Source organism: Phodopus roborovskii, unplaced genomic scaffold (genome assembly GCF_943737965.1).
Source record: "Phodopus roborovskii unplaced genomic scaffold, PHOROB, whole genome shotgun sequence".
Taxonomy (NCBI): domain Eukaryota; kingdom Metazoa; phylum Chordata; class Mammalia; order Rodentia; family Cricetidae; genus Phodopus; species Phodopus roborovskii.
This window is the reverse complement of record NW_026126541.1, coordinates 396,970-410,997: the sequence shown is the minus strand read 5'-3', so window position 1 is coordinate 410,997 and position 14,028 is coordinate 396,970. Positions and strand designations below refer to the sequence as shown.

Here is a 14,028-nt window from a genome sequence, read left to right as displayed (position 1 = left end):
AAACAAGCCTGGAATTTAAATACTTTTCCACGCCGGCTCGGCGCTGGCCTGGCTTGTTACTCCCACAGCGGCCTCACACGGTTCCTGACATGTTTTTAGTAACTCGAACACGATGAATTTGGTTACACAGAGAATCGTGGAGTTGCGGGCCCCGCGGGTTTGCAAAAGCTGCTCCTCCGCACGCGGGGATCCCGGGAATCCCAGGCGCCGGCGGTTTGATTGGCTTAGACACGCCGCCGCCAGGGGGCGCTCAGACCACGCATCCAGGGACGGGGCACCGCCGGGTCGCCCGGGCTGGCGAACCCCTTCCTGCCCGGAAACAAAGTGCACCTTTGTCAGCGACCTGGCGCGTGTGAGCGGCGGACCGAGGCAGCGCGGGACCCCAGGGGCGCGCCTTCGCCGGGTCTCAGTTCGCACCTGGGCCTCCCACACCAGCGTCCGCCGCCGTGGCTTGTGCTCGCTCTCCGCTTTCTGGGATCTTGGCGGGCAGAGACTTTCCACTCCGCGTCGGCTGAGTCGTCTGTGACTCTCCTGCCGGCAAGGCTGGGCTGCCTGGGCTCAGCGCCATCTCGGCCGCACTCCCGCCCCACAGCCCCCGCTCAGAAGCGCCCCCGCCTCGGCAGGACCCGGACTACAACTCCCAGCCGTCCTGCGCCCCGAGAGTGCGGTGGGAGGTGCCTCCGAGCAGGCGTCTGCGCGGTCCGGGCTCCAGCCTGGAGTACCACACCCCCGGGAGGGGAACGAGGGGAGGCTGAGGCATCCGAGGCATTAAAGCATCCGCGGGAGCCGGAGGGGAGGAGAATGGAGTGACAGAGACGCGCGGAGGGTGGGGGGTGGGGGGGAGAGTGTTGAGGGAGGGGGGAGGGGGGACACAGAGGGAGGAAGAAGCGGCGTCGGCTGCTCCTCGGTGCAGAGGGGGAAACTCCGCGGGCTCCGAGCAAGAATAATGCGGTAGCAAGGCGGGCTGCTTGCTCCCGGCTCTGGCATTAGCGGAGCCAGCCCGAGCAGCGGCAGCGGCATCACCCCAGGCGCTGACAGCCCCGCCGGCCGGCTCCCTCGCTGACTGCCGACTGTCAATGGAGCTGGAAAACATCGTGGCCAACACGGTGTTGCTGAAAGCCCGGGAAGGTAAGCTCGGGTGGTCCGGTGTGTGCATGGCCCATTCGCCGCGGGCCGGGTTGCGGGTGTCGAGTGGGCAACGGGCGTGCGAAGGTGCTTGGATGCTTGCCGTGAGTTGGTGCGAGCGGTCCAGCTCGGAGATCTGTCTGCAAACAAACATTGTGTGTGTGTGTGTGTGTGTGTGTGTGTGTGTGTGTGTGTGTGTTTGCAGGGACGAATTAAGATGCTAAAATAGCCTCTAGTTTCCAGCTGAATCTTAGAGATCGTGCGATCTCCGCAGTTTTTGAAAGGTCAGTTGGAAAAGCATTCTTTCAGGAGAAAGAGGCAAGAAAACGTGCCAATAAAATACCCTTTCGAGTTGGCTGGGATGGTTTTGAGAGTGTGAACTCACCTCCCTCCGTCCCCAAGAAGTGAGTGTGTGTGTGTGTGTTTGTGTGTTTGTGTGTGTGTGTTGTATGTTTGGAATTAGCAGAAGCCAAGTCTTTGCTTGCGCAGGCTAAGCTGATAAAGACTATTGGTGGGAATCATCCTCTGGGAAAATTTCTGAGGGAAATCCCGTCGTCCTGTGGAAGAAAGCCTTTTAAAGGCAAAGTAAGATGTTGAGGAATTAGCCAGTTTATAGAATGAAAGGGTAGCTTTACAAATCCCTGAGAAAATAATAACAATTTTCAGGATGGGTTGTTATTAACCACCCCCACCCCGTGGTAGGTAATTGTTCTTTTTTGACTCAATTAAAGTTAAGTGTGCTGCTGTTTAAATGCGTTTGTATGCATCTTACTAAATCTCCTGAATCTAACTGTTGGGAAATATCGTCCAAGTGGAGTGGACAAGATCCTTAGGAATACCTGTTATTATGTATTTTGACTCTTTCTTGAGTTGAAAAAGTGTGTGTTGGGAGGGGGGGGAGGTCAAAAACTTAGATGTCCTAAAAGGTTTGTGGTGCATGAATGTTAACATACATATTTAGGAAAACTAGGGATTTATGTAACATCTCATTTGCCAAGATTTGTGCAACCTTTTTTGTAAGAAGGGGAAATTTTTCCCCTTGCCTGAGAGGAGGCTGTATTTGATATCCAGAGCAGACTGAGTAAGGTTTTTCCTTTAGAAGGATTCTCGTAAGCAGCCCATGAAAATGCCATCCCTACTTCTTAATATTTTCATTCACCCATTTTGATGAATGAAGGAAGAATTTCTGGCCAGCAATAAAACGCCTCATGTTTATCCAGCCCATTCCATCACCTTCTGGCTTCGTACATGGTGTGCCGCGGGTAATTTACAGCCCTCCTTAGGCTAGGTTTCAGCAACTCATCTTGGCCTTCATGTCGTACTTTCAGGTCACTAGTCACCCTAAAGCAGCCACATGGAAGGCTTGTTTTGGAAGTACCCAAAGGAGGAGGCAGTGCTTTGAAAACTGAGTAGAGTTTCAAATATTCAGGTCTTGCTTCTCTACTGCCCTTCACTCAACTTTTTTAGAGTAGGGGTGGGGACTTTTATCACTATTATTAAGGTGACTTTTGGTTTTAAGACCCTAGATTTTTATTTTTGTTTTGTTTCCTCGCCTTCACTAACCTGACATTTTTTTAGTGAAGTAGAGCTAGGTGTGGGGTGGAGGCTCTTCCTTGGGCCTCGAGGTAGAGAGCTCCAACCTGCAAGCCTTTGCAGCCTTCCACCTCAGGGTGGGATACGATGGTGCATCTTAGGACAGGGGTTGGGTAAATTGATTCTGAAGTTATTTTGATAATTACCCTCTATTGATTCTGAAAGGTCCCCCCCCCCACCACATTGAGACAGGGTTTCTCCTCTGTGTAGCTTTGGCTGTCCTGGTGAATTTATTTCTTAGGAATCTCTGGGTATGAGGCCTTTGCGTGTTCTGCTGATTCTTCCTATTGTTTAGGGAGTCAGCTACCTCAGGATTTGGTAGGCTACACATTTGTTAATTCTTCTCTCAGCACTGAGTTCTTTTATGTTTCACTTTGACCTGGAAAATCTTCCCCCCCTCCCTAGTTATTACCCCTGTGCTTTTACTGAAATGAAGTTACTGGTTGGTATTATTGTGTCAGGTTAGAATTTAAGTTTTTCTGGGGTCTTAGGGAGGAGAACTGCAGATTGCAAGTGTATCTGGAATGATGGATTCCCATTGGGGCTGAATTACTGTGATTAGAAGTGCTCCAGAATGCACCCTTTGCTTTTTTCCTTTTAAAGTCTTTCAGGTTTTCTGTGAGAGTTCAATTGACATCTCCTGGTGAGAAACAGCTCTTAAGAATGCCTTCCAAATGAGAGGGTTTTGCCTGCAAGGAAACAGGGAGATTGACGTGTGAGTGGTAAATTAATCATGCACATGGAAGCTTCATTTTAAATTTTGTATTTAATTCCTCTCTTTATGTCTAAAGAGAATCAACAGTTTTAAGGGCTTCTATCAAAAAATAGGCTGGGACTTTATTAAAGTTTTGAGCTTATCCTGATTAATAGGGAGGAGTCTAGAAATAAATACATTTCTCTTAAGTTTTCTATTTAAAGTTGTCATTTTGAATTTAGTAAGTCTCCAAATAACTGTATTATCTGGATATTCAGAAATGAATGTTTTAAGATGTAGAATTCTTGCCTAGCATGCAAGAGACCTTGATTTGGTCCCTAGCACTATCTCTCCATTCACGGAAAAGGAAGAAAGAAGTCAAGTGTTGGTGGCACATGCCTGTAATCCCAGCACTTGGGAGGCAGAGCCAGGTAGATCTTTCTGAGTTTGAGGTCAGGCTGGTTTACAGAGCCAGTTCCAGGACAAGTTCCAAAGCAATACAGAGAAACTCTGTCTTGAACAAAAGCAAAACAAACAAACAAACAGCCCCCCCCCAACTCTCAACAAAAAAATAATTAAAAAAAAAAAAAAGAAAAAAATAAAAAGAAAGAAGAAAGGAAAGAAAAAAGGGGAGGTAGAAGATGGAGAAAGATAGGAAAAGAAATATATAAAAGAAAAAGGAAGGCAAGGACATACATAGTGCTTACCTGGCATGCACCAAGCCCAGAGCTTGATTCCTAGCATGGTTGTACATGCTTGCTTTCTGAGTTTGAGGCCTCCCTGGTGCCCTGGAGGTTCTAGACCAGCCAGGACTATGCCTCATGGGACTTGCTTGTTTTATTTTCTCTTTTTGCTTCTTCTTCCTTTTCTTCCTCCTCCTTTTCTTGTTCTTTTTAAATAAAAAAAAAAAAAAAAACCAAAACAACAAACTTTTTTTTTTTTTTTTTTTTTTTTTTTGAGACACAGCCTCACTGTGTAACCCTGCTAATTGATTTTGTAGCTCAGGCTGGCCTCACTGGGAATTGCCTGCCTCTAAGTTCCACCTTTGTGATAGTTGTTTTGAAATAACAAAATATGGAGATATGAGTTCAAAGTGCTAAACCTACTGAATTATGTTGTGTGACTTTTTTTTTTTTTGTCCTGATTGTGTGAGAAAGTTGGTTTTGATCTCTCAAGAACGTTAGCTTTCCTAAGGAATAAGTTGAGACAGAATTCAGTTTATGAAAATGAGCTAAGCGATTAAGCATTTAATGAAAAAAGGAACCCAAACCAAGTTCTTCTATCTATTTACATTTCAGAATCTTGGAAAATTGGCAGTCAATCTCCTGTTGAAATATTGGTAGAGTTAGAGTGTTTGCAGAGTGCCTTTTGAGTATTTCTTTCTTTTCTTTTTCTTTTTTTTTTTTTTTTTTTGCAGTAAAAGTCGTGCTCCCCTCTCCCCCCTCAACACAATCTAGATCCGAACAGTACTGGTGAGAGGAACATTTGCAAGGAATTAACTTTCTTTCCAGGCTATCGGTCATAGTCCTATCTGATCTGATTTGGTCTTTATTTTACACATATCTTCCTTTTGAGTTCCTAGCAAGTACTGGAATGTCACGACTACGCAATTCCGTCGTAATTTCTGAAAACCAGAATGTACAAGAAACTTTTCGTAGATAAGGCTGACTTTTTGCCTGTATCTGCCTGATGATCAAGATTAGAGACCCGGGAGAAGGTGAACCTCAGGGCTAGGAGAGGCCAGAGAGGCTAGCAGGAGGAAGTGAACCAACATCTAGAGCTGGGAGAAGTAGGCTTTGCCTTTGAAGATTGGAAACCTACTTTCCCCTTGTGTCCTTCGTTCCTGATGCTGAAGCTGAAGCATGGTTGGGCTCAGCCCTCAGAAGACTGGGTATTTCTGAAGCTTGTAGTCCACTACAGTTCAGAGGAGGCACAGTTCTTCTACCCAAAGCTTCTTTCTTTAATCTGAGGGTGTAGAAGAGACAACTTTCATCCTGGCAGCTGGCATGTGTGAAAGCAGCCTGGCCTATTAAACACAGTACTGTTAAGCTGTTAAATGAAACTGCCTCTTCCTGTAGTTTCCTTTTTAGTACCTTCAACATAGAGATAGAGAAACCAAAAGCAACATTCAGAAGGCCTGACTTTCCAACAGAAGACTTTCAAATGGTGATTGTGCTTCATCTAGCTGCCTGCTTTAATACGCATCAGATAAAGGCCACAATACTCTCATCTTTAAGTTGCTTAGTTGCTGCTTGTGGGATTCTAAACTATAAATGATAGTGATCTTTCAGTGCCCAAACTAATCCTTGCTTAACTTATGTCTTCATAGGCCAGAACTCTTGTAGTAGCTTGCTAAATGATGGCCTTTGGGTCTACACTGCAGGCTTTAAGAAAGTGGGTTCTATACATGACCACATTTGCCTTTTCCAAGCATTATTCAACTGTCAACCCATGTCTGGGGACTGTCAACATAATGAAAGTCAGCTAGGCCTGTAAGCAATATTCAAAATTAATATTTGTTGCCAATAAATCTGTGTCTCAAAATAAGACATAATACTTATATGCACTTTTTTTTTTTTTTGGACAGATTTGCCTGCAATTATCTGTGTAGCCCAGTCTGGCCTCAGAATTGCAGCAATCCTCCTGCTTCAGCCTCTCAAGTGCTGAAATTGCACATGTGAGTCACTATACCTGGTTATAGCATCTACTATTACTAATGAAGAAGTGCTATGGTTGAGATTTATTTTTAGAAAATGAAGAGAATGCTGTTGCTTTAACTCTGATTCAGACCCTGGAGGACACATTCCATTTGTATAAATTGTGCTACTTAAAAAAAAGAAAAGAAAGCAGTAACTTCTGATTGAATTCTATTCCCGTTCTCATTTTTCAGAAACCATTCTTGAATTGTCTTCTGAACACTTATAAGAGTAACACTGGTGTGCACATTCATTTATCAATGGATATTTTATGGATCCTTAGCAAAAGTGATGTTTTGAATATCAGCCTTGGATAAACACAATTAGGTCAGCGGTGGTAGTGCATGCCTTTAATCTCAGCACTCCGGAGGTGGAGGCAGGCCGATCTCTGAGTTAGGCCAGCTTGGTCTTTGTAGCGTGTTTCAGGCCAGCTACACATAGTGAGACTGTCTCAAAAACACAAACAAACAAAAACCAAAAAACCAATTTGAGCAAGTGGTTTATTTTGTTTTTATTTTGGTTGTGCTTGGGCTTGAACTCAGGACCTTGTACTTAGTTAGGTATGTACTCTACCACTGAGATCTCAACCCTTTTTGGGATCTTTAAACTAGAAAACTAGATATAAGCAGGACTGGATGTTTTCTTTTACACAAAGATTTGAAGCTGATTAGGGTGCCAGCTCTGTAAGTGAGTAGACTGTATGGACTCAGTTGTGTTTAGACTTTGAACAATGTCCAGAAGGACCCATATGTAATTTAAAGTTTAATTTAAAATTATACTTGTACCAGGGGAGGCTCATGTCTGTAAGAGAATTGCCATGAATTGGAGACCAGCCTACACTACTAAGTGAGATTCTCTCCAAAAAAAAAAAAAAAAAAAAAAAAAAGAAACAAAAACAAAAAAACAAAAGAAAACTATTGATTTTGAGGGGTGTAGTGCTTTCATTAGGACCAGTGGTGGTGCATGTCTTTAATTCCACTACTGGACTCCATAGAGAGTTCCTGGGCTAAACAGAGCAAGCCTATCTCAAATGAGCAAGCAACAATCAAAACCAAACCAAAACAAAAGATCAGTTCTTTCAGATAGAAATCACCAAAAACAAAACAGGAAAACCCTTTGGCTGTGGATGAACAAGGTCTTAGGGAAGTGCAGGTTGCCGTTCCTGACTGGAATGATAGAGGGTACCCTCCTTTCTGGATTTGGGTTGAGACTAAGTTGTATGCTTTGACAAAGGAGACTGGGCTGGCCTGCATCCAGGTAGATATGTGGACCAACTCAGTTTGTTTCGTTCAGGAATGGTAGCAGTAGCCATGTTTCCCTGGCTCTCTTCATACCTTGTAGGGAAATTTATCTAAATTGAGCAACTGTCTTTTCTGATTTAACGAAGAGTATGGTATAAACACACATAGAACCCCATGTTCCTTTAAATATTTTTAACTTATTTTCATTATTGTGATAGTATCTAGCTATGTAGCTCAGGCTGACCTCAAACTTGTGATCTTCCTCCCTCAGCTTCCTAAGTGCTGGGCTTACTGTATCCTGCCTGTTTCCATGTTCTTTTTGACAGTTATAATGTAAGAATATATTGAAACTGCCATTTTATCAAGAGGAAAAAAATATGTTGTGTAAGGTGTCTTAGTTACTGTTCTATTGCTGTGAATTGACGTTTTGACCAAGGTAGCTTATTAAAAGCATTTGATTGGTGATTTGCTTCCAGTCTCAGAGGGTGAGTCTAGTGGTAGCAGGTAGGCATGGTGTTGAACTGGTAGCTAAGAGCTTTTTCCTTTTTCTTTTTAATTGAGAAAGGGTCTCATTGTATAGCTCTAGCTATCCTAGAACTCACTATGTAGACTATGCTGGCCTCAAGCTGCCTGACTGCTTCCCAAGTACTGGGAGGCGTGTGCCATCATGCCGTCCAAGAGCTTACATTTTATCCACAACCAGCAGGCAGAGAGACTGAGCCTGGCCGTGGGTTTTGGAAACCTCAAAGTACACCACCAAGGACACACCTTTTTCCAACAAGGCCACATCTAATCCTTCCTAGGCAGTCCACGACTGGGAACCAAGCCTTCCAATATATGAGCCTATAGAGGCCGTTCTCATTCGGACCACTATGCCAGGACAGAAGAAAAAAACTTATATAGACTTCAGAGAAGTGATTAAAATGGAGGTGAAAGTAGGACAAAGCAATTGCAGGTTTCTACTTCTTCCTAACAGACTACACTGAGAAAAGAAAGAAGATAAATAGTCAAAGTCAGGTGGTGAGCACCTTTAATCCTAGCACTTGGGAGGCAGATTTAGGTAGCTCTCAGAGTTCAAGGCCAGCCTGGTCTACCCAGTGAGTTCCAGCACAGGTGAGACTACCCAGAACTCCTGCCTCGAAATAACAGAAACAAAAACAAAAAAAGATGTCAAAGTCAGACTGTGCTTCCAACAACTTCATAGTGATCTCTCCCTAAAGACTGTTTTTTGATACCATTTTAACAGTAACTCAGTTGGAGCCACACTTGCAAAAGAAGGAAAGCGTTTGAAATAGTAGAACAATTAGTAACATTTTCTTTCTTGTCTGAAGCAAGGAACTCTATTTGAAATTATGTCAGAGTGAGCCAGAAGATCCTCCTGACAGAGATTCATAAATGTGACCACTTTTGATACAGCTCTCCGTGGCTCTAGGAATTTGTAATCTGTGGAAGATCGGTATTTTTTAAAAAAAGACAAGGATGAAATGAACCTCTAAGGACAGCTTCCAGGGCCTGTTCAGAAAGCAAAAGGAGATAAACAGATAAGAACATTCCAACCTGAGTAACTATTGGAGACCTGCCTTCCATCTGCCTGTTTCCAGAAGATGGCTTGATGCTTGGGCAAACCAAGCAAGTAAGGGCACCACTAGCCCAAAGTCACTGGAGCTGTGGACTTTGCAACAACTTCAAATAGACCCACCATATTCCTAAACAAATCTCTCTTCTGTGGAATAAAGCCAGACTGACTTCTTAGGGTGGAATGTTTTCTGTTTACCCCTCCTCCCCACACTGGGCTTCTCTGTGTAGTCCAGAACTGGCCTTGAACTCAGATCTACTTGTCTCTGCTTCCCAAGTGATGGGATTAAAGGTGTGTGCCACCACTGCCCAGCTTTTTTTTTTTTAAATTAATATTTTATGTGCATGGGTGTTTTGTCTGCATATGTCTGTATACCATGTGCATGAGTGGTGCCTAAGGAGGCCAGAAGAGGGCATTGCATCCCTTGGAACTTGAGTTACAGATGATTGGGAGCCACTATGTGGGTGCTAAGAATCAAGCCTAGATCCTCTGGGAGAACAGCCAGTGCTCTTAACCACTGAGCCATCTCTCTCGTCCCTAAGGTATGTTTTTAAAATGTAAATGCCCACAAGGTTGTAATGGTAACAGAAAGTAGCCTTTCCGTCAGTTTTCCCGAAGAAAGGGACAAATAACTTCACACCTAGACTTTGGTGTCAGTCAAGTGCCAATTTAAGATTACCTAGGTTGAGTTATTCATTTTAATTGGTGAATGGCTCATGGGGAAATCTTTGTAGTGAGTGATTCTAGCTGGAGTATATAACTGAAGGTTAGAGAGGTGGTCCTGTCATTAAAGTGCTTCCTTTGTGAGCATGAGTACTCAGAACCCACATAAAAATGTCATGTGTGAAGACATGCAGATCTAATGTCAGAGCTGGGAAGTATAGGCAGGTGGGAAAGCCAGCTAGTCTAAGTCTAGCCTAATTGGTTAGCTCCAGGCTGAGAAAGACCCTGTCTCAAAGGAGGTGGATGATACCCAAGGCTGTCCTCTGACCTCCATATACACAAGCACATGCATACACATGCATTTGTAAACACATGCTTACACATGAATTATCAGTAACAGTATAACTGCATTCCCTTGCGGGGATGGGATGGGGGTGGGGGTGGGAGGGGTATAGGGGAGCGCACCTGTGGTTGGAGTGAGATATGTACAAGTATGTACATACTCACATACACATGAACATGTGCATGTCTATGACTCTACCTGTGTTTTTCCTCTGCCTATGTCCTGCCTAGTGACACTTTAAATTATCAAATATAACCACTTGGTATTTTTTTGTCTCTTGATAGGGCTAGTTGCTAAAAACTTGTCCCTAAAGAACAGGGCATCGGAGCAGAAGAGTGCTGTAGCATGAGTTCTAATAGGTCTTCATAATAAAAACCTGGAGTCAGAGATCAGGGAAAATGCTGAAAGGTCAGAGAGGTAAAGGAACCAGCTACAGGAGAAACCTCTTACCTCTACTGAATCCTCAGACCAAAGGAGCCGTCCTGTCCCTATGAACCCTCAGACTGAATGTCATCTCCACGAAACCTCAGACGACTGAATGCAATGAGATTCTGTCTCCTCCTGCCTTATGTTCCTCTCTCTGCCAGCCACATCACTCCTGTCTTTACCTCCCTAGTTCTGGAATTAAAGGTGTGTGATCCCAAGTGCTGGGATCAAAGATGTGAGCTCTGTTTCTCTTTTAGACTGGATCGGTTGTAGCCCACGGTGGCCTTGAACTTACAGAGATCTATCTGCCTCTGCCTCCCAAGTGCTGGGATTAAAGGTATGTTCTGCCACTGCCTGTCCTCTATGGCTAACTAGTGGCTTAGTTCAGAACTCTGATCTTCAGGCAAGCTTTATTTGTTAAATCACAAACAAAATATCATCACACATCACAGGGGGCAGTGATAAGGCTACATCATTGGCAGTAACATGTCCTTGGCAGAGCTGGGAGGTGGACAGTGGGCAAGCTAGTTGGCTGGTGTGGGCCTACTCTGTTCTGCCTCTGCCCCTCACACAGTCATGCTTGTCTGTAGACACTGCCTGAGGGTGACATCTTAGGCACATTCCTGCCGTTTTCTTTAATACAGAAGTGGAAGCTAGAGTTGGGTAGGTAGGTCCCACTCTCGTTCCAGAAATTGGAGTATGAGGTGGCCTTTTCCCCAGCAGAGTTTTTGCAGGGTCAATCCCTTTGTATTCTTCATCACCAACTTTATGAGTACTTACATCCAGAGTCCTTGTCAATCTCTCTCATTCCCTCCCTCTCCCAGTCTGTGTGTGTGTGTGTGTGTGTGTGTGTGTGTGTGTGTACACTTTTTGTTGCCATCCTTAGGGATCAGCTAGCTATCAGACTTAGAATCCTAGCCAGGAGTAGTATGTTGTCACTGCTTAATAATGAGGGACAGGAAGCCCTGCCTTTTCTTTTGATTGGGTATGGAGTGTAGCTCTGTATTAACCCACTTCAGGCAAGGGAGAGATGAGGGATTACTCAAGGACAAAGGGAGCCTGACCAATGTAGTTGATAAAAGGTGCTGTGATACATCATATGAAATAGAATTCCATCTTGGTTGAGTCTTGGCAGCATTTTTGAAGTGGAAACAGGCTGAGACGGGTCAGCAAGTGGCCAGGAAAAGCAGCTTTCAAGGGCGGATGCTGAAATATGTTCTGCTTTGTCCAAATGCTGTCATTAATGTGCCCAGAACAAGTTCATTAGATCATGCAAACAACATCTGTGAGAAGGAACCAAGCTCTAGGAATAGTGGGGAGTAGAATGAGCACACAGAAATGGGATGTTGACTTGATTGGCATAGGTTACTTCAGTGACTTCCTTATCCCTGGCTTGAGTGTTGTGGGTAGATGCATTCATGGTGTGTGTGTGTGTGTGTGTTGGTATCAGAGGAGGGTGTGCCTCTAGTATCATTGGTGTTCAAAAGAATTTCCAGAATAAGTTATGGTGCTTCTCTGTTGTGGGAAGGAGAACTGGAGAGTACAGTTCCTAAAGGAAGTAGGTGATGAGATTGGGGGAATACAATAGCTTGCTATGCAAGAAGGGCACTGCACTCCTATCCAAGAACCCAAATGAAAAATGGTGAAAAGCTAGGTGAGTAATGTTAGGATGCAAAGACAGGTAGGTCTCAAGCACACTGGCCAGGCAGCCAGCCAACTTAACCCTGTCTCAAACAAACAAACCAAAAACCAAAAACCACAAAAACCAAAAATGTAAAGTGGACAGACTAGGTATGGTGGCACACACCTTAATCGAAGCATTTGGGATGCAGAGGCAAGCAGATGTCTATGAGTTGGTGGTTAGCCTATTCTACATAGAGAGTTCCAGGCCAGCCAGGGCTACATTCTGAGACCCTGTCTTAGAAACAGCAACAACAACAAAAATCAAATCAAAACAAAACAAAAAAGCAAGGTAGATGGCACCTGAGATTGACCTCTGGTCTATACACACACACACATGGACACACACATGGGACATACACACACACACAAACACACACACACACACACACACACACACACACACACACGGACACACACAAAAGACTCCATGTCACAGCACAGTAGATGATAAATTAGGAAATGCTTCACCATGGCAAAGAAAGATTACATAAGGGTAGAGGGCCAATGGGAAAATGTTTTCCAAATGTTTGTCTTAACTGTGAAAAATGTTTGGCAAACTCACCCTTCCCCCTGAGTTGGAAGTGGTTTGTTTTAGTTGTTTTCACAGAAATAAATATTTGCATTTGACCAAATGTTCAGGGCAAATAGTTGTCTAAAGAGGCTGTGTTAGTTGAAGGGGTTGCTTCATTCTGAACCTCATCCCTCTTTTGGCCAGATCAAGGTTAGCCTAGGATGGGATCTTCACTTGCTTTACATGTCATGGCTGGAATGAGACTGAGCAGAAAGGAAAGAAAATGGAAGCTAGGCAGTGATTCTTCTAGACACAGGGTGGCTGAGACCTGGTATTTGAAGGATGGGAAGGACGGCTTTCTGCTCACGGGCAGCAAGGCTGGATCCAATTACAACAAGGAAAATGTATGCTAACTCAGAGGAAAAGTTTTTAAACAGTCAATTCTGTAATTTCTCTGAAGAGGAGGCCAGCATGATGGAGCTTTCTGGATGATGCCAAACCCTGTGATATATAATAATTAGTAACCACCAGTTATTCTACCACACACTTATTCCCCAAACCACTAACTATTGCCTGGGATGGAGTGCACCGGCCCTAAATACTTGCCCCAGATGTCTTCCCATCAGTACTCTCCAATTAGAGGGAACAAACAAACAAACAAACAAACAAACAACAAAGCCGGGCTTAGTGGCACACACTTTTCTAATTCCAGCACCTGGGTGGCAGAGAGAGGCAGGAAGTTCTCTGTAAGTCTGAGGCCAGCCTGGTGTACATAGTGAGTTCTAGGACAGCCAGAGCTACATAGTGGGAAGACCCTGTCTCAAACAAGAAAACTAATGGAAAACCCCAGACAAAACAACAGCATCAAAAAGCATAATTTTCTACAACAGATAGCAAAATGTCAATTCAGGAATGAAAAGCTGGATGTCCTCAAATGACTGAATGTATTACTAAGGTGAGGGTTAGCCTCTGGATACCATTGAAGCACATCTCTTGGGTTACTCTTTAGTAGTTGTCAGAGAGCTGATTGTTTTATATTATGGTGTTTGGTGTTCTTGCTCTTTTTTTTTTTGGTCAGTTTAAAAACATTTCAGGAATGATTGCTGAGGAGATAGGGTTTGAGGGGCTCAGGCTGGGTCAAGTCCTTCCTCATTAAGTACTGGTAAGCGAACCTTGGCTGCTCTGGGTGGGCCTCTGTACATTGAGTACCTTCCCAGGATAAAAAAGCAGGAGTGTAATGGAAGCAGAGTTCTGTGCACTAGACATCATCATAGCCTCTGAGGGAAGGAGTGGGTAGACAATGGGCTTATCCTTTCTAAGAAGTCACCCCACACATACTATTATTATTATTATTATTATTATTATTATTATTATTAATTATTTTGTGTGTGTGTGTGTGTGTGTATACTATGTGGACACTTAGTGAGGACAACTTAGGAAAGTTCTCTCCTTCCACTCTTTGGGTCCTGGTAATTGA

General features: G+C 44.0%; 1 protein-coding gene across 1 annotated transcript in view; it reads left to right on the top strand.

Annotated features, from left to right (window-relative positions):
* Window positions 1-864: 864 nt before the first annotated feature.
* Window positions 865-14,028, top strand: part of Grk5 (G protein-coupled receptor kinase 5) — a 181,630-nt gene continuing 168,466 nt past the window's right edge. The window contains exon 1 of the mRNA XM_051199972.1: window positions 865-1,128. Coding sequence (XP_051055929.1) covers window positions 1,077-1,128 — 52 coding nt within the window. The 5' untranslated portion in view covers window positions 865-1,076. The remainder of the gene's footprint in view (window positions 1,129-14,028) is intronic.